At 37.7% G+C, this 27,989-nt stretch overlaps 1 protein-coding gene across 5 annotated transcripts in view; it reads right to left on the bottom strand.

Annotated features, from left to right (window-relative positions):
- Positions 1-27,989, bottom strand: part of MYLK4 (myosin light chain kinase family member 4) — a 145,276-nt gene that overhangs the window by 18,603 nt on the left and 98,684 nt on the right. For all 5 annotated transcript variants that reach the window (XM_075212978.1, XM_075212980.1, XM_075212981.1 and 2 more), the window contains 11 exons: positions 26,327-26,942; positions 21,785-22,143; positions 13,098-13,203; positions 12,814-12,907; positions 11,223-11,332; positions 9,477-9,618; positions 9,160-9,230; positions 6,879-7,007; positions 5,612-5,764; positions 3,126-3,216; positions 1,831-1,903 (listed from right to left, as the gene is read on the bottom strand). In XM_075212978.1, the coding sequence (XP_075069079.1) occupies positions 1,856-1,903; positions 3,126-3,216; positions 5,612-5,764; positions 6,879-7,007; positions 9,160-9,230; positions 9,477-9,618; positions 11,223-11,332; positions 12,814-12,907; positions 13,098-13,203; positions 21,785-22,143; positions 26,327-26,942 (1,919 nt within the window). In that variant the 3' untranslated portion in view covers positions 1,831-1,855. The remainder of the gene's footprint in view (positions 1-1,830; positions 1,904-3,125; positions 3,217-5,611; positions 5,765-6,878; positions 7,008-9,159; positions 9,231-9,476; positions 9,619-11,222; positions 11,333-12,813; positions 12,908-13,097; positions 13,204-21,784; positions 22,144-26,326; positions 26,943-27,989) is intronic.

Genomic DNA, 27,989 nt, shown 5'->3' with positions numbered 1-27,989 from the left:
GATCTATCAAGTCCCGCCCCCTCCATCCACACATGCCCACCTACCCTCTGGGATAACATTTTATAGCTGTCAAGTATGATATATACTGGGTTTCCATAGCAAGGTCAATGTTACACTTCTGTACTGAGGACACAAGGCCTGATCATCTTTGAATGCAATGTGAATGCAACTTGTGTTAAAATACATACACCCGTATTCAAGTACAATCAGGTCTCCAGAAATGTTTACATTTGAATATGGGTATAGACAGACAGAACATAGTACAGGCTACAAACATGCATATGTGCCATATAAAGTTTCATCAGTAGGTTTCCCAAAAAATCTATTCAAAAAATGAATTTACAACTATTAATACTATAATCATTAATAAAAATATATGTAAAAAATTGTTTTCATTTTTTTTACATGATATGCATAAATCAGGATGTTATTAATGCATAGTATACATAAAATGCATTTCTATAGTTTCTCTTACTTGCAAATTCATGTTTTGGCATTCATACACGACCGTCATCACTATCACCTTACAACTGCCCTGTTGCTGGTGAAAGTGATATTTCACATACCTAAGATATGCCCAGAGCGTGAATCTGACGAATGTGCGTGTGCTCCTGCCGGGCACGCCCTTACTGTACACTGACTACGCGCATATGCCCCATTCCCCTCCCTGTTCTTCCAAAGTATTTGGAGGCTGTAGTAAAGGTCCCTGGATATTCTTACGTTCTCTGGTGTATAGTCCGGTTTTGGGTACGAGAAGAGTGATTTTACGTAAAATACAGCATGAATCAGCATTTACGTTCCTCAATGAATCAGGCCCATAGTGCGCATTGTATGCGCTTTGCAAGACAAATATTGTTATTTTAATCATCATTAACTCTGCCAACACAACATAAACCTCATTTACACCTTTGAAGCAATACCATTTTATTTTATTTATTTTATTTTATTTTACCATTAATTCCCTTAATTTTGGCTTTGAAAAACTGTTGCTGGGGACGGCTGCCTAATAATAGGTACACCCTTGTTTCTAATATAATTACAAAGCAAATCATCTCAACTTCTGTCATGGTATGGGAACCTATTCAAAATGTTTGTGAATTTTGAATCATGCATATTCACCCCGGGGTAGATTTATCACAACTTTCCTTAGAATGTAAGCTCTCACTGGCAGGGCTTGCTACAATATGTCTCTCGTGTCTCCAGTCTCTGTCTGCCTTGTTTGTCCCTGTCATGACTTATTCTGAATTGTTTCTGTATTCCATGCACTCCTGTTAACTGCATCCATGCATTTATCATTCTACTCTGTGCCAGATACATGTTATTATGTCTACTCTTTTCATTTATGTTATTCTTATATGACTATGTTAAGCTCTAAGGAATCTGTGGCGCCACAAAAATTAAACGATTATAATAACTTCTACCATAGAATGGGAACCTATTACACATGTATGTGAACTATATATATTCATACTGAAGCAACAAGTATAAAAAGTTTAGGGGTAGATTTATCACAACTAAAAAGAAAAAGTGGAAGTGTTGCCCACAGCAACCAATCAGATTCTATCTGTCACTTTATAGATAGAATGTATTAGATAAATAATAGCTAGAATATGATTGGTTGCTATGAGCACTACCTTCACTTATCCTTTTTAGAAGGTTTGATAAATCTAGCCCTTGGTGGCTCTTTAAAAAATGGAAACAAATCAACCATAACTATTTATTTAAGTACTGATATAAAGACAACACTTTCAAGCAGTCATTGTAAAAATACTGTAAATACTGTAGGCATAAAGACTGTGCAGTGTATGTATTGTCTTTCTGTCAACAAACCTGCTTATTACTGGTCTGGAACGTGTCACTGATCCACAGGTGCCTCAGACAAAGAACAGCTTTGGATCTTTCTCTACGATGGAAAAAAAATGAACATGTTTGTTTCATTGCCTATATATGAGCAACATATTCAAAGGATATAACTGCATGTATATCACAATAATATTTTATTATATTATTATCATGAGTTTAAAAGAGCTGGATATATTTTGTACCATGCCGTCTTGTTTAATCATCCTCCTGTGTGGTGTGAAATGGTACGGTGTTTTTTAAGCCATAATCCATTTTTCACCCTTCATATTAGAAGACCAGTTGAATTGGTTCCTGGCTGCCAGAACTAGTATTTGTAATGACAATTAGCAATGGAGCAGTGGAGCTCTCCTCTTTGTATGTTACCTATATACACAGTACAATGTGACTGCAGATTTAGAAGACCAAGCCTGCCAGCCCTATTATTTGTATTTCATCAATGACAATTAGCAAAGGAGCTCTCCTGAATGTCACTGGAGACTTTGAAGAACACTGCTACCCCTTCTCTTTCTTTTCTACCTGTGATGCTGCCCAACTGCACTAGAGACGGCCAAGAACTGTGCTACCCCTTCTGTGTCCCTCTGTGAAATTGTGCTGGATCGCCATGTAGGGCGGTACTTATAGAAACCAAAGCTTGCGAGATCCGACGACGTAACAATGACGTTTTGCCTTGTTTTCAATTCCGAGGGCGCGCAAATATATATATATATATAGATATATATAGATAGATATATATATATATTGCCACACGAAACAGAGGTACCTGCCTATATTGCCCCCAGTACCTGCTGCTGGTGAGAGATGACATACCTCTCAACTTCCTGCGAGCCGGGACAGACAATGTAAAATCAGGATAGTTGGGAGGTATGTACAGAGAAGAGCAAATTATAAGTTAAATGGATATTTATTACTGAATAGTAATTCATTAAAAAGTTACTACACATTATGATTATGATTATTATTACATTACTTTGTATTATATTAATTTTTCCATGTTTTACATATACATTTTGTTTTAGTACAGCTGTCTACTGAAACAATACGGATAGTTATTGTAATTTTCAATTTTCAAGTATGTCTAGATCGAAAAGTACATGTTATTTCTAATGGAGCTAATTATGTTTACTGCAGGTGTAGTTATTACATTATAAGGGATAATTATAGGTATTTTTTATGATTTGGAGGGCAGAAAATATGTCATCAACATACAATATTTCAATGTACTATAGTTTCTAGCTATTCTTTTATAAAAATACAGAACATACCATTGTAGAAACATGCTTGCTGATTCTAAAGTGCAGTTTGGAGTCTGATAACCATGGATGTTTTAAAGCTTCGCTTGCACTCATTCTCCAGCTGTAGAGCAAATAATAATTTCATTGGTTGAAAACAATTGTAAACAACATAACATATTTTAAATTAGGGCAGGGGCAGGATTTAACAAAGGAGTAATCCATATGTAAAATATATGACAGAATGAGAACTGTCACAGGGGCAAACACATGATCAATGGGGAGTTGCCGCCCTTAATTTTTGTAAAATGCCAGATATGTGCATGGCCCAATATAGTCTACCAAATGTATTGTACTAGAAATACATGATTTAAGTTAAAGTGCTCTCTATATATAATATATTATCAATGGCTCTGATTCAGCACCTGCTAGTGTTGATATATATATATATATATATATATATATATATATATATATATATATATATATACATATATATATATATATATATATATATCTTTATATCATGGCTATATGTATGCTAACACCCCTCCTAATTAGTGTGTTTGGCCATTGCACCCACACCCATTGCTAACAGGCGCATAAGATCAGGCATACAACCATGCAATCTCTGTAGTCAAACATTAGCAGTAGAATGGGTCATACGCAAGTGATTCTCAACTTGGCACTGTCACAGGATACCACATATCCAACAAATCAGTTTGTCAAATTTCTGCCCGATTAACTGTAGGTTCTTTTATTGTGAACTTAAAACATCTAGGAGCAACAACAGTGCAGCCAGGAACAAGCCACATAAGCTTACAAAATAGGACGGCTGAGTGCTGAAGCAAATAGCATATAAAAATCATCTGTCCTTAATTGCAACGATCATTAACTGATTCCAAAATGCCTCTGGAAGGATCATCCGCACAATAGCTGTTCATCAGCAGCTTCATGGTCTGGGTTTCCAAGGCCGAGCAGCAGCACACAAGCTTCTAATCACAATGTGCAATGCCAAACATCCACAGGAGTGATGTAAAGCACACGGCCGCTTGACTCTCAAGCAGTGGAAATGTGTTCCATAGTGTGATGAATCACACTTAATTATCATGCAGCCTGACAGAGGAATCTGAGTTTGGTGGATGCCCGGAGAACGCTGCCTACCCAAATGCCAACTGTAAATTTTGGTGGAGGAGGAATTATGCTTTGGAGCTGTTTATCATGGTTTGGCCAGGTCCGCTTAGTTCCAATGAAGGTAAGGTTAATGCTACAGCTTACAGTGCCATTCTAGAATTCCAACTTTGTCACAACAGTTTTGGGACATCCCTTTCCTTTTTCAACATGTCAATGAACCCGTTCATAAGGCAAGGTCATCAAAAAAATGGTCCAGGGTCGGGTGTGGAAAAACTTGACTGGCCTAAACAGATCCTTGACTTCAACCCCATTGAGAACTTTTGGGATGAATTGGAACATGAAATTCGAACCACGCCTTATCGCCCAACATCAGTGTCCGACCTCACTCAGGATCTTGTGGCTGAATAGATGCGAATCCCAGCAACCAGGTTCAGAGATTTAGTGCAAAGCCTTCCCAGAAGAGTGGAGGCTGACATAGCAGCAAAGAGTAGACCCACGCCATATAAATGTATCCCCTGGTTTTGTAATGAGATGTTCAACAAGCACATACGGATATGTTCGGGTGTCCACATACTTTTAGCCATGAAGTTATTATATAGGTCACAGAATGAGGCTGAGAACGCTACACTGATCACCAAATGGGCTCAGCTTCATAGGCTGATCATAGAATGGGGCTTGGCACTCTATATTTTTCCTAGTGTGGCTTAGCACCACGGTCATAAAATAGGCCCAAAACTATAAAGGTCATAGACTGGAGTTCAGCACTATATAATGATCTGAGAATGATACTCAGCACTGGATAATTGTTTAGAATAGTGCTTATGACTGTATGTACAGTATGTCACCAGAATGTAGCTCCTTATTATATAATGGTCATATGGGGCTGAATTGTATATGAGTTAAGCTCCAGTTCTTCACACCTAAAAATCCATGCCAAAATTATCATGCTTCTTACGCCACATTGAGGTGTGATGTTGCGATACCAAAAACACTTAGGGCCTGAGTTATTAAGGAGAGCAAAGCAAGAAAAGGGAGTAAATTTGTTCCTGGACAAAACCATGTTACAACGCAAGGGGTGCAAATTAGTTTATTAGTTTGCACATAAGTAAAATACTGGCTGTTTTTTCATCTAGCACAGAAATTACTTGATAGCTTTATTTGTACACTGAAATGTAAATGATATAGGACTTTCCCTACCCCAAATATAAATCTGTCCCCACATTTTAAATTTACCTCCCCCTTCAATGCAACATGGTTTTGTCCAGGTGCAAAGTTACTCCTTTTTTTATGCTTTACTCTCCTTAATGACTAAGGCCCTTAGATGCCAAATCTCCCTAGGGGAAAATGTCTGTATTTCTCAAAACACTAACACAGAACTGGCTTACCATTTTTCCTTTATAAGCAACTTAGAGATGAAATCTTTAGCTGATTCCGAAATATTTAGAAATTCTTCCCCTTCAAAGTCAAACTCAGATACCAAGATGTTGTTCAGAGTTTCATTGTCATTTTCACCTAAAAATGGTGAGAGCCCACTCAACCTAATGATGAAAAAATGTGCATTATGTTATAAAACTGTGGCATAGAAACAATACATCATGTATAAACAACCACATGACTTAGGAATAGAGCCTCAAAACTGATACACTGCAGCATTATGTAAATATCAAACCAACTTAGACCCATTGTCATCAATATAACGTGGTTTACTAGCGTTTTTAAAGCCATTTCAAAGCATGTAAATGCATGTGAAAGTAAAACCAATAGCCATTTGCATTTCTACATGTGTTTAACTTCAGTTGCTTTACAGTGTGTTTTTGAGGACACTTCTTACTCCATTGCTGTAACATCAACACACTTGTCTCAATGGGAACACATTGTGAACATACCCACTTGCAAGTGACAAGTATTTACATATTCCTTTTTTGCACTACCGTTTGGCTAAAGGTAGATGAAACCTACCACAGATTAAGTGTATTTGTACATGCATTTAAACATGTATCAACCGCATATAAAATGCGTATCAAATGCATGTCAAAGGCGTTGAGTTTGACATATGTTTTAAAAAACACCCTCCCAAAAAACGTCAGTGGGTATGAAGCCTTACATGTTAAAGTTTAATGTTCCTATTCATAGATAGAAAGTAACTGTATAGTTTAAGATGTGAAACATAATGTGGTTTGTTGCTTGCGCCAGGTGAAAGGTTCCCTAAAGACCACAGCCTGGGCAAACTAAGTATTGTCAGATTTTAGGTGGTGATTCGGAATACCTGGGAGAACAAATATACAGTATTTTCAATGTGTTTTGCTTTGTGGCATATTCAATTTAATAGACCGAATTTTTAAAATATGCACAAGGCCGCTTGCATCCTAAGCCAAGACTGCTGCAATGAATGCGATCGCAACCGCTCTGTTTAATGGATGATAATGAAATCTAATGCTTGCTCACTCCAGACTAGTGTACGAAAAGATAAACATATTTATCTTTCGGCTGCCCTTGCTGTTTCAGCTACACCACTCATGTTTTCCCTTTCAAATGTTGCTACAAAACCTTGTTCAGCAAAAGCCTGTATAGACAGGAAACCAAATATAAATGTAAAAGAAAATAGATAAAACATTTTTCACACAAAACAGACATATGCTTTGGCCAACTCACAGCATGTAAGCAATGACTCCTACACTCCACATGTCTGTGGGAAAGGAGACGAAATCGTAGTTCACAACTTCAGGGGCAAGGAACTCTGGAGTACCAAAGTGCACTTTCAATTTTTCCCTTGGTTTATACCTACAACATGAATAAAAGAAAGATAAAGTATAATTTCAAAGAAATTACAAAGCATAATAGTTTCCAACAGAGGAAACTGGCAGTATAGTAATTACATGTTACTCCATTCCTTCCAGCAAACTCCACAGAAAGAATAAAGTCTGAAACAGAACATAGACAGAGTTCGCACATACAATGAAAAATAACCAGAATGTAATAAACTGGCATACAATGTTACAGGAGAAATGCCTCAGAGGTTATTCCACATAAATCAAATCTGAGCAGACTCTATAAACAATAAGACAGTTTGTGTGCTTTATTGTAAATGTTTCTCTGTCTCTGATTAAATTATGACAGTTTTAAGGGGGAAACAAACCTTCAAATCATTTAACCTGTGTGAAAATAAATAATCTATTTTAAATGTTTTTTTGCTTTTCGTTTTGTAATATAATTTGTAATATAATTTGTACAACCATTGCTATCTGTTCTGAGGTAGGTCTTGTGCACCATTTTGTATGTTAGATGTGAAATATACAGTGCGTGAAGTACATCTGCATTAAGGGGCCCATGACAAAAAGAAGTTAGAAGACACCGAAGCTTTATATATAAAGTTTTTTTCGTATAGAGGTACATTCGACCTCACAATTTTCCTACATCCGTGTAACAGGAGCCTCACATAACTACTACTGAGGTCTCTGCTCCTTCCGCTATCTACCATTCAGTCTAAAGCTTCTTGTTTGCCTCTATTTTCCTACTCACATAATAATACTGCCCCTGTCCTCACTAACAATCACACAGATGGACAGTTTACAAGATCAGCTCTCTCATCTCCTGCTGCTGTGAACATTTCAATGAAGTGATTGGCTGTGCTGTGAACACCCCAATGATCTAATTGGCTAATAAACAGGGTATACACAGAGGGGCAGGCAATAACGACTGAATACTATGTGGCTCTCAGACCCTAGTTAAACATACTCAAAAACTAGGAAGAATGTTAAAGACATTCCCAGGGGTGTCTCAAATTTGACTTATGACATAGGAGATGGGGCAGCATGGTGGCTTACTGGTTAGCACTTCTGCCTCACAGCACAGGGGTCATGAATTTGATTCCCGACCATGGGAATCTGTGTGGAGTTTGTATGTTCTCCCCGTGTTTGCGTGGGTTTCCTCCGGGTGCTCCGATTTCCTCCCACAATCAAAATTGACCGTAGACTTTGTGTGTGTGTGTTAGGGAATTTAGACTGTAAGCTCCAATGGGACAGGGACTGATGTGAGTGAGTTCTCTGTACAGTGCTGCTGAATTAGTGGCGTTATATAAATAGCTGATGATGATGAGATGGAAGGAAGCATCTTAAATCGGGTCATGTTAAAAGAAATCACCATTTGGTATGGCAGTCACTGACTGAGAAGTGTAAAGGTGATTTCCACCCACCTTCAGATTTCTCTGACTTCTATCTAAGCCATCCCTTGACAACTGTCATGGTGCAGTGTCAGCAATGCTTCCTCATAACTGAATTTTGATTGGTTGTCTGTCAATACAGACATCCCGCAGTAATGAAGTTGGGGGTAGGTCTGATGACTAAGCCACAGAGGTGGATATTAAATGACATTATTGATGGAAGTCCAAGAAATTTCTGGTTGAGTGGACATTTCTTTTTTTGATAGACATAATTCTTATAAAAACATAGGGGGGTATTCAATTGTGAGCAAGATCGGTGAAATACTCGAGCTCAAAAAATATTATCGTTAATACGGTAATATTGCACGTAAATACTGTTAATACGGTAATTTACCCGCTGGATTTCAGGGAGCTGCGAGCTGAAATTCAGCGAGTAATTACCGTATTAACGGTAATATTTTTCAAGCGCGAGTATTTCACCGATCTCGCTCACAATTGAATACCCCCCATAGAATGTTGACATTTAGTAAATACCCCCTATTCTAAACTTTGTTAAAACTTTTTATATAGCATCATTCTCCATATATGTTCCCACTATACTGCTTTCCTTTAAGATCACCATATTATCCATGACTCTTTCATTATAATCTTTGTGCAAAGAACATGAATCATTCCTGTAGCCATTCTATGGCTATAATCTCCAAATTATTATTCACTATATTCCCTTATATTATCCTTAAACACGAGGAAAAGACAATTCATCAAGTAATTTACCTTCTAGCCAGGCCAAAGTCAATAATTTTGATCTGATAATCAGCTCTGCTTACACACATGATGTTCTCTGGCTGAAAAGGAAGAAAGCAAGAAATCAAATATGGTCATTGTTAATGAGAGATGACTAAAGTAAGTACTGTGATTATATAAAAGGAGTCATCTTATGTACAGAACTGAGTGCGTTAACTTTCTATTTAACAGGCATGAAACACTCCTATACCACATGCCGATATAACAGTCAGCCAACCCAATGCTAAAACATTTTGGGTGTCACCACAATAACAGCCTGTCAGCATGTGTGTTCCAAAGTATAATACCTTAAGATCTAGATGTATTATGTACATTTGATGCATGAACTGAATTCCTTCACAGATTTGCTTTATAAATAATATTGTATCCACTTCGGAGAGATTGCAGTTCTCATCAATAATTCTGTCAAAGAGTTCTCCACCATCTACGCTGTTAAAAGAGAAAAGAAAAATGATGTCAAGGTAAATCTCATATTTCTTTCAAAGTTGCAGTTGTATATTTATTTTGAACAGTTTCATTTTAACAGAGTTTTACATTATAGTATCTCAATATGAGATTCCAGTTCATAATTCACAGACAAAAAGCACTACTTACTAATGTAATATGATTGTATAGAATGGATAAAAATGAATATACAGATGCAAATTAATGTATGTTATCAGGGGTCTGTGTAGATATTCTGCAGCTGGAGGCACCAAACTGTGGCCTTGCCATATGTTACACAAACTACCATAAACAATTGGATATGAGTTGCCTGCCCTGTACATACTGTATAGTCACTTACATTTTCTATAATTGTTCAGTAAAATTGAAATGCAGACTTCTGGACAGAGAACCAAACATTTATGATTTTTTAAGAATGGAAGCTGCCATGCCACAAAATCAGTGTCTCGGTGGTGAAAATGATAAACGGTATTTAAGTGTGATTTCCTCTAAATGTACATCAATGTGTATGTAGACTATAAAAGTGTTACCAACAATCTATAGAATTTTGCTTAAGAAGTTTAAGACTGTGGAGTTTATAATTTTTTTTTCAATAATGATACTGTAGAGGAAAGACATTAAATATAAAAACATCATGAACTGAATATAATACAAAAACAAGAAGATACAAATAATGTCAACAGATACATTGGGTAGAAGGGGCAGATATAGGTAGTACAGAAAACAGTGGTACATGGAATTGGACGGTTCATTAGAAAGAGCTGAAATGAAGGGAATGACTGAAGTGAGAGGGGTTTGAGTAAAAAAAATGGGAATAAGTATAATACCAAGATAACAATGACTACAGTGGAAAGCACAGGATTTTGGATATGGTGATTTAAAATGCCAAAGCAGAACGGGGACTGATAGATATACCAGCCATTCATGAACAATCTATTTGTGCTATTCAGTTTAACAAATGGCAGCAGTTTCAGGAAGGTAACATATATGCTTTATTAATGAGGATATATAGAAAATGGTTATAGGTAGGATTTTGCAAAAATTCAACCTCTAGAACAGTCAACTAAAGTGGAGATTTCCCGTAATATTTGTCAAATGGTACATTACATGTATAATATACAGCACATTTTAATTAATATTAAGTATACTATATATGAATATCCTAGTTCTGCCCTAGTATAGCCAACAACCAAAATAATATTGTAAAATGAATGCATGGTTTGAATGGAAGGGCTCTACTGCCATCTACTGGGCATGAGTAGTTATGCCGCTTTTAAACTTCTGAGCATTTTTTGGACAACATTTATTGGCTTGAGGAAAATACATATACCTGTAATCCCCCCACCTTAATGGTCTCTGTGGGCTGATATGTTCACTGTGATGTCAATGATATTGATGATAGTGGAATGTTGAAAATGTAATGGATTTCCAAAAAGCAAAAGTTTCAGAAACCTTCATAGAGTTATGGCACATTGTAATGCATTCAGTAGGGCTAAACACTTACTGAACAGCACCATGCCTAGTTAAGTTATAGATGTCAAGAGATGAGGTTAATAAGAATAATTGAACGAAAAAATAAATGCACCTACTATTCCATAACAAGAATTATGTCATTTCGAGACTCAAAAGCGTCATATAACTGGATAAGATTCGAATGATTCAACTGATTCATGACATATATCTCGTTTTTCGCTTCCTCCTGGAAATTAAGATAAAGTTATTTTTAAGCAAAATTTCAGCAGACATTTAAGTGATGTTCTTGTGTAAAGCAACAATGCAGTCCTAAGCCTTTAACCTTTGTTACTCAGGGCCATCGCTTTTAAAGAACATATCGTGCTTTGGGGATATCATGGACCCTGCTGGTGCCTGCAATGTACTGCTATCTGTCCAGGAACTGCTGGCCACCACGAACTGTAGTTGTAGGGGCATTAATAACACAGTTATAGAGGAAGCCCCAACCCCTACACACAAAACTCAATCTGACCACACCCATTGTATTCACAGTGGTGATTGGACACGATGGAATATCATGTGCACTAGATAGTCACAAACACTTATTAGGACGTTGCCTGGTTAATGGACAAAGAAGTAATAAGAATAAAGAGATCCCAGTCCTCGCTGATTCTTACATGCCATAAATGTGAGGAGGAGAAAGGCAAAGAGTGGAGGCTCCTTATTGGGAGTAATTTACCCATGTATGCAGCAATGCCTTCCTACTGGCAGCAGTGGCAATAAGAGTAAAGTGATATTTAATAAATGCTAATTAATGGATATAGATCATTTTTCGATTACTATATCACTTGTGAATCTAATGCGTGTTTAATCTCTCTCCTCAAAGGCCCCCATCTACTACAGTAAACACCCCAATAATGTGTGTGCTGTCTAAGGACTGTTTAAAAAATCAATGTGGTGGAATGAAGAATAAAAATTGGCTGCCCCAGTTGGACCTATTTATGATTTTTCCCTGCATTGCTGTGATAAGTAGAATTTTTTTATTGCAATTTATTATACTGTAAAAAAAAATACACTTATCACCCAAACTTCTGAAAAAAATAGAACTTGCTCAGCTTCCACAGCGATACTGGCTGGAGCAGAAATAGTTAACTTACTGCTTTGCTGGGTCAATCTAAGTAAAGTCGGCTGACATTTAGCATGTAGACTTTTCATCGGCATTAACCTATTTTAAGTACAGTCAATTCAATTAATTTTCTTTTCATGTATTTATTTATTTATTCTAGTAATATTTTCTATTTTAGTAGAAAAATTAGTAATCACGAAGTTAACATGGTGTATGTTACAAGTTATTATGCAGGTTTTACTTTCTAAATTTCATGATAAACCACTCTGCCTTCCTCACAATTTATTATTTACTCTTTACTTACATAAATGAGGCAATACTGATTAGTGAGTTTTGCCATTATAATTATATATAAGAAATGCATTATAATGTAACAGCATAATAATATTACTAGACAATATCAATAGTTAACCTGTAGCATCAGCCCTTGAACCTTGCTGTAACCAAAGTGAAACTGGCATTTTTATAAAAGGCGGCAGTGCCGCGCACAGAGTGGTTTTCCCTTGGCCCTGCACCAACCAAAAAAACTTACTTGTGAATTAGTGTGATTTGTATAGATCACATGATATAGATTACTGATAGATTGTATAAAAATTGCTAACCTTTTCTTTGAGTCCTCTGACCTTGATGATCTTTGCTGCTAGGGTAAGTCCTGATGCATTCTCTACACATCTGTGCACTTGACCAAACCTTCCACTATAAATGTAAGCAAAACATTTTCACATTTGATTAAAAGACCATGTAAAAACAACAGCCATCGAAACATAGCATGGCTCTGAATGATCACTAATGCTGTCTTTGACAGTAAAAATAATGTAATTTCTTACGAGCTATGGAGAACCCTTCTTGTATTGGAAATATAGAAAATAGCGGGTTAAGAACTTACCCACCAAGCACCTGCGCCTTTTCCACAGTGTAATAATTATTAATCTGGGCACTTTTGGCAGAGACAATTCTGTGATCAAAAGGGGCTGGAGGAGGAGGTGTGGCATCTATATGGATTAAAAAGCAAATGTTATCAGCTGAAACAAAAATGAGTTCACATACAGATTAAAGCACTTTCATAAAATTCTATGTGTTGCAACTAGATATGCTCACTGACCCCCGTGTTTTGGTTTTGGTTTTGGATCTGGATTACCTTCGGGTTTTGGTTTTGGTTTTGCCAAAACCACCCTTGCGTGTTCTGGTTTTGGATCTGTGTTTTTTTAGAAAAATTTGCTAAATATGCTAAAATCACATAATGTTGCTGTTTTTTTGATCCTACATTATTATTAACCTCACTAACACTAATTTCAAGTAGTTTACAGTCAGTTGTGACCACCTCACAGATCACATTATTATTTTCATACACTTTTGGACCAATACTGCAGCGACCTGGCTGGATGGTAAGCAACAGAGCAATGACTCAAACACTGAATCAGCCCCAATTCCCACAAAATTATAATCTAGTTAGGTACCTTTCATGTAAAGTGCAGATTACAAACACAACAAAACACGTGTGGGAGAATGTGGCATCTAAGAGGCTGACTAATAGACACAAAGACATTGCATGGATGGCTATCCAGGGATGTCTGCCTCTCAGGACATTCATGCACTCCCGGAACCTGTCCACTGCCCCTTCTGCATCACCAGAAGGAAAACAGCACAGCATATTTTTTGAGCCTGCCCCACTGCACAGGCACTGTTGGATGCCTTGGAACATGAACATAAGGACAGTGTGCCCAGAACTTGCCTTTCATACCATTCAGTATTTTATGGATTATTTCCTGGGACCCACATATTTGGGGCAATCCAGTAGGCCTGGAGCCTAATGAACTGCTTTAAGGACGCTATTTGGCTTGCCAGGAATCGCCACATCTTGAAAAGGGAGAAGATGACCATCCAGGACTGTCGCAGGCTGATCCACAGCCTACTAAGAGACTATAACACCATTGACAGTCCTGAGGAAGAGAAAGATGATTCATTTTCTATCTCCCTCTTCTCCTTCTCCCCCTATGTGTCTGTTTATTCAATATAACACTGTTGAATTTGCCTGCAAATTCAGAAGACAAGCCTGCTTGTCTTCCTATTCATCAATGACTCTTAGCAATGGAACACTCGTCTTTGGGTGTTACCTATATAAGGCAGTAGAATTTGCCTACAAATTCAGAAGACAAGCCTGTTTGTCTTCCTATTCATCAATGACTCTTAGCAATGGAGCACTCGTCTTTGGGTGTATATTAGACCCTACACTTATTAGTGCAAATTCAGAAAAAAAGCCTGCAAGGACTTGTATTTTCCATTTCAGCAATGACCAAAGCAGCTCTTCTATAAGGGTGTATATTAGACCCTACACGTAGTAGTGCAAATTCAGAAAAAAATACTGCAAGGATTGGTATATTAGGATTTCAACAATGACCAACTGACCAAAGCAACTCTTCAATTTGGGTGTATATTAGACCCTACACTTATTAGTGCACATTCAGAAAAAAAGCCTGCAAGGACTTGTTTATTTATATTTATATTTGTATTTCAGCAATGACAAATTCAGCAATGGAGCTTTCTCTAACACTGCTACCACCCTCCTCTTTCTCTTCTATCACTTTGCCTGCCAAACTGCTCTATACTCGGTCCTATCCCTTCTCTGTCCCTCTCTCAAATGGCGCTAGATCGCCATGGAGGGCGGTATTTATAGATTCCAAAGCTCACGAGATCCGAGATCCGCCGATGTCTCGATGACGTTTTGCCTTGTTTTGGAATCCGAATAGGCGCAAGAGTACCGAGCCGACTCAGCTCGGTACTCGAAACCCCAAAGTTCGGGTGGGTTCGGTTTTCGCGAAACCAAGCCCGCCCATCTCTAGTTGTAATGCATCTAATTGATTAATGCTTGCTAATCTCACCTTTCTGCTAAACATCTTCTTTTAGTTACTTTGATATAGAGTAGAACCCAATTACAGGAACAACAGTTATTTAAAAAGAACCTGTAACCTCTGTGACTGGTAATTATTTTTTACATACAGGTTTTTAATAGCCTGTAGCAAAAGAGATAAAGAACACTCCCATGGTTGCCTGGACGAGACAATGTGGCTCAGGTGACTAGCTTGCTAACTGACCTGGCTAGCATGCTAAAATGTTTGGCTGGCATGATAATTGTAGCCACTGCCATTCCCATGTTCCATGTCAGTGCTTTACATCAATGAGAAGAGCTGGTGTAGAGTAAAAGGCTGTGGGGGGAGGGACTTACAACTACTCTACATACTATTAGCATATTGAGCGCAATTTCCCAAAGTCCCTCTCTCAGATGAACTGGGTGCAGGAAGTGGTATCTTTTCTCCTACTGGTTTTAGATGACCAGTACTTAGCAAAAAAAAGGACCTATCATAGATAGTAGATCCTCTTTAAACAATTCAAAAAGGGTACAAAAAGGGTATCCAAGCAATGAGTGCAAAATATTTTTGACGCATTGCTAGTATATAAATGAGAACATTACAATGAATGTAATGTCCTGTCAAAAGCATCTTGACAGTTGATACTTAAATGCCTACTCTTGCTTACTCTTCCAAAATGTCTGGAAGACTCACAAATTTTAGGGAGCTCTCATGGGCTACCAGAAGAGTACACCCTCCTGCATTCCACCCAACCATCTTAAAAAGTGGTTGTGCTGACGTGACAATGGTCAAGGTAATGGTGAAGTCCAGACAAAATGTCAAGGCAGCTATAACGGGCAACTATACAGCTGCCTGCACTGAAAAGGTACAAGCAGCCAGTGAAGCAGCTCCCTGGGAGATGAGCCCCTTGCTGCAGATTAGCTACAGGGCAGTCATTTGACCACACTTTGAACTACCCCTCTGGCCGATCAGAAGAGTCTACAGTAACCGAGTGGTGGGCAGGGAAGGCAACACCGAGAGTGCCTAAGCTCACCACTGCTTATAGTACCCTCCCATTCAGGAGAGATTGAATGATAACTAAAATGGGATTTCTCTACAAAATGCCTATGGAAGGCAACCAAGAGAGAAACTCCTCCAATGGACCAAATTATGAAGGCAGCCCCTATGCAATCTAGAATGTAAGATTCTCTCTACCTCATATTCTGGTTCACCATCCACAATAATTGGAGAATGTTTGTAGAGTATCTTGTAAAACTGAAGCACTGGCTTCAGCATTGGGATATACAAAATGTTTTAGGAACTTTCATAGATGATATCAAGTACAACTTTAAAAACACCAGATTTAAAACTCTAATAATCTTATAAGTGTTGATGTATCTAGGCCCTAACTTACTTGAGGGTTATTGCAATTTGATCTTTAGTGGAAAGCCAAACTTTATTTCCAACTTTAAACTTAGTGGATGGCCTATGCTGAAACTCAGCAAATCGTTTAAACTGAGAAGCCGAAAGTGCCAGAGAAGAATGTACCTTCTTCCAGCCTTTTTTTAAGCACTGGGTAGAGTTTCTGACCTCAGAGACATTACAGATCCATAACAAAGAAAAAGACTTTGGGTGGTGCCCACTAACATAGAAGACTGGTGACAATCTGGAAGAGGAGTGTAAAGAGCTACTGTGAGCAAAATCAGCTCAAGGGAGATACTCCGACCAGTCAAACTGCGGTTTAGAAACAGAACACCTCAAATATTGCTCCAGAAATTGATTGGTGCATTTGGTCTGTCCATTGGTCTGTGGGTGATAAGCAGAAGAAAATGACAATTCATTCCCAAGCCAGATCTGAAAGTAATGATAAAATTGAATCTAGAAAAAAACAACCTATGTGACTGCCTAGGATTCAACCTCTTGGTGAACTCAATATATTGTAAATTCTTATGGTCATTAGAAAGAATAATGGGATGAATACATCCTCCAACCAATGACTTCATTCCTCAAAAGCCCATTTTATGGCTAAAAATTCCCGATTTCCAATACTGTACTTAATTTCATCAGCAGAAAATTTGCTAGAAAAGGAAGCACAAATATGTAATCTTGTAATCTCTTGTCATAAGCACCATTCTAAGAAGTGGACTCCAGTGTATTCTTTCGAAGCATCTTCTTCTACAATGAAGGATAGATTGGCATCAGGGTGCTGAAGGACTAAAGCCGTAATGAAGGCTGTTTATTAAAAAAATATTTCATGAAACTTATGCAGTGTTTAGCAAAAAACAAAAACTGTTGTATCGCCTTTAAATTAGTATCTAGGGCTTAGTTAACAATAGTCTGAACCTTAACAGGATGAATACTTATCCTGCGTGAGAAATAATATAGCATATGAAAGAAACCTTATTGACTTCAATTTCACATGTTTTGTAATTTTGCATATAATTTATTTTCTCTTAATACCATCTTAACCTGATGGCAATGTCTAGTTAAAGAAGAAGAAAAAAATAGAATAGCATCCAGATACACAAATTAGAAATGCTAAAACAATTTAATTAATAAAAAAATTACTTTTGAGAAATTGAGAACTGAGAAATAATTAAATGGTACAATCAAAATCTCTATAAGGAGGACATTTGTCAGATTTATTGCAAAAAAATTAAAATGACCTCCATAGGCTCAGATATACTTTACAGATAAGCAGAAGCAAGATAAACATTGCTCTTGGCAATTCATTCCCCATCTAACAATCCCTCCCACTTTCCAACCAATAGTCAGTCATTGATAATCCAAAACTAGAGGAAAGGAAGGAGAGTATATATGAAAAAATGAAATCCCTTCTCCACGCAGACTGCCCACAGTTAATGTCACATTGTTTTATAGTGAATGGCACCTCTAAACAACAGACCACCATCTAATCCGCAAATACCGATACCAAGGTCTAAAACAATGGCCGGAATTTTTAAGATTTGGGCTACAGTAATATCTTCAAAATTTACAGCAGCTCCACTTTCAATAAGGAAATACCTGTGGACCTACATGCATTTCCGTCAACTTATCTAGGTCCATTTGTCTCTGGCTTCTTAGGTAAGGAAACAGGCAAAGGGACTCTTTTCCCAGTATAAGCATAGGCCTGAGGTGTATCATCTCTGTTTCTCTTTAGAGGACAACCTGAATGCTCCTATTTCAATGGGTTCCATATGACTGAAATCCACAGAAGATGTAGGGACAGATGAATTCTCGCTCCTTCTCTTTTTATTTGCCTGTCAGTTTTGATGTCTAGCTGCAAGGTTTTCAAGATTCTCTGTAACTGAGTACTGGAGTAGGTAATCTTTTAACTGTTATGATAGTACTAACCTAATAATTATAACCGGAGTCTGCAGCCCAATCTTGAAATTTGGAGCAATACTCCTCTACTGGCAAACAGACCTGACGAAGACAGAGGAGGTTGGTCTTAGGTAAGGTAACGCCTTCTGGGCTGTCATAATGTAAACCTAATGTCTCGAAAAAGGTGTCCACAGATGTGAGGGTTGGGTTATGCTTATAATAGAGAGATAATAACACCTGTAACCTATTCTCTGCAGCTCTGCCCGGCAAGGACGAGGTCTCAGCTTAAAATATTATTTTCAGCTCTGACAAAAGTTTGTAAATGTTTTATCTGGTTACCAAAAAACAGATCATGCATGTTTAACTTAGGTTCATTTACGATTGTGGCAGCTACTGGTGGAACTCTGGAAGCCTCTTCCTGGTCTTTGTCTCTAGTGGATATGTCCTGACGATGATTGGCCAATACTTGAGCATGATTTTTGCACTTGAATATAGCCTATTATAATGTGATACCAGATGCCGAATTCTCGGATTAAACGGCTAGAACCAGGCTAGTCATGATCTTTTCCTACAGAAGCCAACTTTCTTTTGGAGCTGAATGTGTTCATCACTCCTCCCAGATTTGTGTATGCAGTAGTAACAGTTTATTTTGGGATAAGGGTTGGGACCAAAATTATTGGAGATACTCATAAAACGGTACTGAGGACAAAAAATAGTAAAAGGCGGTACTCACATGTGATGGAATGAGGTCTGGGCCAGTGTCAATCCAGGATAATGCTCAAGTCTGGCAAAACATCATAGCAGGAGGCAATCCAGAGAGCAGCAAATAGACCCCCGTGACAGAAACTGCAACTATAACAGGCAACAAGCTACATAACTGCCTGCACTAAAAAAAGGTGCAGATAGCCTTAGGAGCCAAGTCCACTGCTGCAGATTCGCTGCAATGGGGTAACATGAAAGCACTTTGAACTACTTGTCTATTTGCTAAGAGGCATCCATATTATGTGAGCGGCCAGTGGGGGAGGCAGCTGAAAGCATCTGCCACTCCTGAGTCCGGACACCCCTGTTCTTTAAGACTATTAGCTTTAGTGTTATCTGGTTTAAATAGTGGCTTACATGTAGGCCTCTAGCAGATCCAACCTACACTGGATATAATAGTGTAGGTTCCAGTGGATATTCAATCAGGACCTTCCTTACACTCCTAAAAGATGTCCTATATCAAGTCATAGTACTGTTACCAGGTTTTCTAGGAACCACGCAAGACTGAATGTAGAAAAACGATGTGGCTCACAGACTTTGAAACAGCACTCACATCAAGCACTGCGGTCAATCGAGGAGGGCCAAGAAGAGTATCCAATTGCTCCTAATTACCTGTGGATCTTACATATTCTCACTGCCATCCTGGGTACATTAATGTTGGCTTCTGCCCTCACTGTCAGCCTGGATCCATTCAAGGTGGCACCCATTGTTTATCTTTGTTGGCTCAGAGACAATGGCCGATCATAAAGCAGTTGAATAAGTTGAATGAAAGTAAGGAGGCATTGGGACTGTCTTCAAGTAAGCCAACATTGGTTTAGCTTGTAGTCAACAAGTGTTTTTATCACCAAAACAACAACTTTACATATGCACAATTGAAGTATAGTCCAATGCTCTATGAAAATCACCTTCAAGGATATGCACACATCAGTTTGTTTTTTCGGTGGTAAAAAGTATTTTCAGACATAAACTAAACTGGGAACACCCTGATACATGCACAATCTCACCCCTAAAAGCCTATTTAACTACCTCATCTCACAGCACAGAATCTTGCTATTGCATGTGGGTGCAGATTGGGCCCCTTTCCTCTCCCTAGTCTACATTCAGCAAGGAATGGGATGATTTCTCCCAGTAACATTCCTCCCATGATCACCAATGTCTTTGATCCATGTGCTTAATCATACAAATAGATACAACTGTACAAGAATAGACACATAGGGGTACATTTACTAAACTGTGGGTTTGAAAAAGTGGAGATGTTGCCTATAGCAACCAATCAGATTCTAGTTTTCATTAATTTAGTGCATTCTACAAAATGAAAGCTAGAATCTGATTGGTTGCTATAGGCAACATTTCTACTTTTTCAAACCCGCAGTTTAGTAAATATACCCCATAATGTCACAAGTGCATTACGATGCAGACTGGCAGTTTAGCTGTTTTGTAAATTACTTTTATACAGATAAGTCTCAAATAAACACTCATCAAGTCCCCAGCCAGTATCTTGAACAATATATTGTCCCATTCTCTACTTTAGTGTGTCACAATGATGTCACATTCATTTTGTTATTTACAATCTCTGGCATTATGACAATCAACTGGCACACTGGTTGGGAACAACAGCTCTATGTATTAGTCCACTGCACATAGTCATATATAGTGATAGTGGCAAGACATCCAATTACACAATATCTAAAGGTATGTCCTCTTAACACTTTGGGCATATTTAATTCCGATTCGCGGCCGCGATTACGCGCGGCAGCACGGGTCTCGGTACCGCAACATCGTGGATTTCTGTACGCACCCCATATGCGCACAGAAATCCACGATATTGCGCTACCGTAATGATGCTTTATATGCGCAGCCGCGCGGAATCGTGGCCGCGAATTGGAATTGAATATGCCCCATTATATGAAAACAAAAACTTAGAGTAAAATATGCATTAAAATGTAGCCATCTAGCTAACATCACATGTTCAGTGTGGCAATCTGGATGTGTAATTCTTGCAGCTTACAGGTCGTGTGAGTCCTTTATCTTATGAAACCTAATTTATTTCTGTGCTATTAGATTTATATGCTAAATATAAGTAAATGCAAACCAGTAACAGAAGGAATATAGAAAAAGAAAATCACCAGCAATCACTACCAGTGGGAATTCATGGAAAGCCTACATTACAGTTATCTGTTATTTATGTAGCATAGACGTTACTCTAAACAATATCATTGAGTTACCAACATCACTTTCTCATAAACCCCTTTTACTTATCATAGAATAACTTAACCATCTACTGTATATATGTATACTGAATTTGTTAAGGATGTTGTTTAGGCGACAGATGTATATTGTGTATGCTAGAACCATATATTTCTAAGTTTCCATATAGCAGGGCTATGAACAGCATTCTATATTCCATTGTTATTTTTGAAAAAGCAGTTTTAAGTAATTATTTGTCATTCAGCCAATGAAAATTAATCAGAGGTGTATGCATGAGTTTTAAAGCCCTGCTATGTGGACATAAACACTGTCAGCAGGCAGAGCATACTACGATAAGCTGCGCATTAGCAACTGCTGCAAGATTAATGCTGCACCTCTGCATTTGTTTGAGGATAAGGAATCTGTGGTATTTTGTGGGTTAAACATGGTTTCTTACCAAGAATCAACAATTCTTCCTGTAAGGATGATTGTTCTTTATTTTCATCAACACATTTGCTTGCCTGTGCTTCCTTGTTATTTATAAAATCAATTGTTGTTCCTTCAGAGTCCTGGTAGGTGGTGCTTTCTTCTGTGTCTTTTGTGTCTAGTCTGCTCTTCTTGCTGTCTTCTTTCATGTGATCCTGGTCAGTTACCCGTCTCTTGCTGTTACAGCCCTGTTCATTATGGCAGAATTCACCATTTTGTGAGCATTCCTCTAAACACTCTACTTCTTCCTCTTCTTCTTCTTCTTCTTCATCAATGTCATCTTCGTCTTCTTCTTCTGTGAACGCTTGAACGTCCTCTTCATCCTCCCCACTAAAATAAAACACTTATTTAATGATTATCATTCCACATACCATGAACAATATCAACCCCTTAATATAGATTTACCAAGTGAAGTGAAGTTTCTTTGCCAAGTTAGATTCACTGAAAAGTCAAGAAAATACACACAAAATCACTCCAAAATACAACAATTAAAGATACATTTCATTGGGAAATTGTTAAGAAAAAAATAAATATAAATATATATATATATATATATATATATATATATGTATATATATATATATATATATATATATATATATATATATATATATATGTATATATATATATATATATATATATATATATATATATATATATATGTCTAGGGACATTTGGCAGTTGTGTTACTGCATCTAAGCACATCATGTACTATGTCAGTGTTAGTGGACCTTGGATCACTACACTCTACATTATGCCATGTATACTATATGTGATCAATGATCCCAGTACTGTTTTCAGAGCAGTTTGCTCACATTGAGTTCCATTTGTAGCATGAGCAAATTGTATTAAAGTGCTTGTCTGAAAAATCCCTACAATAATAGGTAGCAAAGGCTTCTTTTACTTTTAGCCTGCAGATTTGTGAAAAGTCCTTAACTATCCTTGGAAGCTACTCATAATTTGTGGGAGAGGAATTTTGCTTATGTTCTATTTTATGTTCTATTTTATTTAGTGTAAGACTAGTTAAAAGTTCCGCAGCAATAGTGCATCATTTTATCTTGGAATTATAATAATTATAATAATTATAATCTTGGAATTATAATAAGCCATTTTGGATACTGGAGACATCTTTATATAAATAGAGAAGCCAGGATGCACTCTATACAAAAAAATAATAAAAAAAAATTACTGTGCAAGGTCCGTAAAGGATAATTATAATTCACCATGGTTTAAAGGAACAGATCAGCACTAGTAAAGAACAGATCAGCACTAGTAAAGAACAGACCAGGTATATACGTCCTGAATTTCTGTCGTTTGTGTTTTAAAAACACCAGGGGTATTGTTTGCTTGTGGGAAAAAAGCTTCCCAAAGAGTGTGGTCAGCTGTAGAAGCAGCCAATATAAGAGTCCTTGGGGTATGAATGAGAGAGAAGGACGGCTCCATTCATAAGGCCCATTTCGGGTTTTGCAACCAGCTAACATATTGTTAGTAATCAGGAGTTGCACCTGATAAGGTGCTGTTAAAAAGCTACTAGGCAGTTCATTCAGTCTCTTAATACCTGGGGAAGAGGTCAGATGGCTCTAGAGAGATACTGCATTTTGTGATCTGTAAGTTTTATTGTTTTGTATGTGTGTGACACTAGGTCCCTCACTTTAGAGAGGAAGTTCCCATGTATCGGTTAGAAGCCAGACAGGCAAGTGTGTTTATGGCTTGCTTATTTTCAGGCTAGTGAATAAAACTAGCTGAGGCTATTTAAGCACTGGACTGGTGTGATATATTTGGCTGATTGCGTGTAAAGTACCTCTAACCTGATCTTATGATATATATATATATATATATATATATTTTATTTTATTTTTTCTTAACAACTATGCACAGCAAGTACTACTGCACAACAGGTGCTCATCTATTCATTTATTTTCCTCCGGATGGACGATTGATGGCAGGGGAATGTATGGAAGGATATTATTGATCCTTATAAAAAAGTGTACAGGGACTCACATAATTTTGAATTTACAAACTGGGCCAGTCATGTAACCTAATCTTTCTTCATTTCCCAAGAAGAATGTTTTTCAGTCACCCCGTCATTATCAATATAACCCTGTCTCGTTACTCGATTCTGCATAGATTTAGTGGGTAGCTGTCACGAAAGCCAGATAGTTGGAATGGTCTTGATCTCTGCTTGAGTGACAGTTACCCCCAAAGAGGTGCAGAGTCTAACGGAGGAGAGGAATTCACTAGGGATTCCCACAAGGAAAGATGGTCTTAGCTGCACTCAACCGCAAGGGCGCAGAGAACCACAAAGTAACTGTAAGGCAGAATGAAATGTAACCTCAGGTGTATGGAATTCTGCAACCGGATGGATGCTGTGCGATGATCAGCAGTATAGCCACGAGTCTCGATAATAGGATAGGCTGAGCAGGTAGTACAGTCACAGGTCTTAACAGCGGAATAAGCTTAACAGGTAATGCTGTGAAGCGTGGACTGAGGAGAGCAAAAGCACTGAGATCCACACAGGTGATATAACTCTGGAACAGGACCGATGAAGAGCGAAGCTGCAGCCGATGAACGAACGGCCTAACTCGCAAAGACAGGAACAATGGTAAGTATGAGCACGGACGGGAGTCAGAGGAGATGCTTCCTATCAGGTACGGAGACCTGATGATCTGACACCCATAGAAAGGAGGAGGACCCTTATAAAGGGAACAGGCTGGTGATCCTCCTATCACCGTGGAGCAGAGGTTTTAAAAGATTCCCGGGGTTGCACATGTGCAGAATACTTGGCAAGATGGCGTCTGAGGATAGATGAACGCCAGGCTGTACAACAGATAAGAGTAACCACGGGAAACCCATGTATACAAGGATCAGAATGGATTTAAACCGGTAAGATGCGTGATAGCAGCCCATTTGGGGTAACAATGTTACTCCACAGCAACAGGGGGCATATTGATGTGAGTGAACAGCTAGCTGACCAGGTTGGAAAGCCCACCTCTCTTCTCATCATTAGACCAGAAGAGAAGCTATGGGCATCATGACCATTTTACTGCAGAAACCCTGTGACAGTACTGCAATGTTTGATATCACCTGAAGAAGAATACTAAGGGAATACTGCAACTAAGTGGTCACAATCCTAAATGAGCCAATGCAGGGAGAATGCAAGATGATGCATATCTAACATTGTTTATTCTTCATATTGTATTGCCCTGAATGACCATGTGTATGCCCTTTGCACTACTCATAATGATATCATAAGCCCTATCTGAGATTTTTTCCTGTTACTGTCAACTTTATATGCTAGCTGGGAAAAACAAGTTTTAATTTAGGTACAGTTTAAATGCTGCTGTCATTATACTACATTATAAGGAATCTGGAAAAGTAAAAAAAAGAAAAAAGAAACTGAGACAAACCGTCTGCACAGTAGTCAGATTCTCAGGAGTTTAAAAAACAAGTTCAGGTGCCTAAAATAGCACTATAATAAAATATTCATGTCTATAGAAAATTCACATGATGGTACATGAGAGGTGTGTTACAGGATACTAACACTTCTCAGTTACTGTACCAATAGCATTGATGGCTATATAAGCAAACCACAAACATTGTTTTGCTTAGTTAGCTCTGAATATACTAGATGCAAATCCAGTACCAGTAAGGGAAAACATGGGTTTATTTAGTATATAAAAACAGCAAAGGCTCAGCCATCAAAATTAGATTCGTATGGGCTGGTGTACATCGGCTGTGTTACTCTGCCCATGCCACATCCCTTTTTTCTTCCAGTAAACAATGGAAAGACACATGTATATGGGCTTTTATTCTAACAGGGACCAATGGTCCCTAGAATGCTGAGGTCTCTCTTCTATCTCAGAAAAGAAAGTGGACATAGCAAATCCAGATTAAACCTTATTACAGTTTCAACAGTAAACTGCATTTTTTTATTTTATTTTTTTAATTTTTTAATTTTATTTAAGTTTGGATACATAACACAATTACAAGATTACAATTACAAATAATCCAAGATGTTACAATAAATTCAATAGAACAACAAGAAAACATGGGATTTAAGCTTGGTAAAGGGACGGGGAGTAGGAAGAAGGGGGAAGAGAAGGGGGATGGGGTGATTGCCACATTAAGGTCCGGTAAAACACAGATGATGGGAAATATTGAGGGATGGTTCACATGACACAAGCTCAGATTGAGGACGAGTAGCTCAGAGCCATGGGAACATAAAGGTTAGAGTCCATTTTACATTGGTGTGTGAGGACGGACTGATTGGCTTTTTAGGAATAGATATTCAGTATTATTACTCTCTTTATATTTTTCTAATTATTATTAGTCTAACCAAAACTACCAGTCCCTGTGGCCAAATTTTTTTAAGAGATATTATTCTTTATTGGGATATAAAATTCTGCTATCCAGTGGTGCTGAAATAACCATGTAATCTATATTTGTAATTGTTATATATAAGAGCAAAAGAAAAAAAAAAGGTTTAGGGATATTAATAATAGTTATAGCTTACCTTTCTGTTAAAGGTGTGTCGGTTGTTTCAAATTCAGTGTCATGATAAGTTGGAGATGGAGAAAGATGATCAGATGTGTCAGTGCCAGTGATGGGATCTTCTGATGCTGTTGACTCTGTGGAATCTTGCACAGCTTTAATTTTGTCACTATTTGTAATATTATGGATGCTGTCACCTTCCTCTTGTTCATCAAGAGCATCATGTTTACCCTCATTATCTTCATATTTGTTCTGGCTTTGTATGTCTGGTATATCTGGTATATCTTCAGTCACCAAAATTATAAGTTTTTCTTCTCCCTTGTCCTCCTGACTGTTGGCCAAGTTTTCCCCTGTGTCCTCAACATCGTCGCTCACCTCTGGTAGTGCTTGAACACATTCTTCATTTATAGAAGTAGGTTTCTCATTTTCCTCCACAGAAAAAATGATGGGAATGCCATCTTGAACATGCGGTTTGATGTGAGAGTTTGGTATATCTATAGATACAAAGTTCTCCTCATACTTTATTTCTGCAGATTTGTTGTCAACCAATATAACAGACGCCTTTTCTGTATTCTCTCTATTGAGTTTTTGGACCTTTTCTTTATATTTGCGGAACAGGGTCTTTTGGACAGATCGCTCTAAAAGCAATGACAGGACAGCAAGCAAATAATGGCTGGTTTGATTAGTATGTTTTTAAGGCATACACTCAAAAGCTTGTTTACTGTCAGTAGCAGTAGCCATACAGAAACAACATGTAAAGCATCATCACCAAGCTAAATAGGCCAATTCAACAATTGGATAGAAAATCTTGTTATCTTCTTATGTTAATATAGAAATCAGTTTGATGTATTTTATGAAACCTGTAAAATTAGACAATTTGTTAAACAGAAAACACAGTAATAAATTGAAAACTAAAAAGAGACATAAATCTGGTAGAAGAGAGTTATGTGTCACTGTGATCCAGCTGACGATCAGTGTAACACGAAATAATTCAGCAAATATAATGTTAACATATAGTTATATTTTCTTTTTTTTACTTGCCAATATTATATTATAAGTCCATCTTGTGACGCTAAAAAAATAATAGTTTGTCACATACAGTCTGTATAAAAAGACTACAGGTATTTGTGATATACTTAAAATCAAGATAAATGATGTCAGACATTTTATGTGCCCTTGTAACCTACAATGTGCAAGTGAAAAACAAAAAAACTATTTTATTGCAGTCTTTTTGAATAAGTCTATATCAACTTCACACACCTGGATTTTGTATTTTATTCCACTCCTCCCTGCAACAAAGTTCAAGGTCCATCAAATTGTGAGGGGATCTCCTGTTTACAGACCTCTTTGGGTAGTTCCAAAGGTTTTCAATGGGGCTAAGGTTTTTGTACTGATTGGAGCATACCAAGACTTTGATCTTCCTTTTTTAAAGCTATTCCTTGGTTGACTGGGATGTGTACTTTGGATTGTTTTTATGTTGGAAGGTGAAATTCCTCTTCATCTAAAGCTTTCTGACATAGACCAGCATTTTGCCAAAATGTATTGATATTTATACCTATTAATTTTGTTCTCTATCCTGATTAAAGCCCCTTTCTCAGCTGAACAGAAACAGCCCAAGGCATGATACTGGCACCACCATGCTTCACAGTATAAGCGTGCGCACAGAGTGTCCTGGATGTGGACGC

This window comes from Mixophyes fleayi, chromosome 5, assembly GCF_038048845.1.
Source record: "Mixophyes fleayi isolate aMixFle1 chromosome 5, aMixFle1.hap1, whole genome shotgun sequence".
Taxonomy (NCBI): domain Eukaryota; kingdom Metazoa; phylum Chordata; class Amphibia; order Anura; family Limnodynastidae; genus Mixophyes; species Mixophyes fleayi.
The sequence above is the reverse complement of the archived record's forward strand: the minus strand, read 5'-3'. Positions and strand labels throughout refer to the sequence as shown.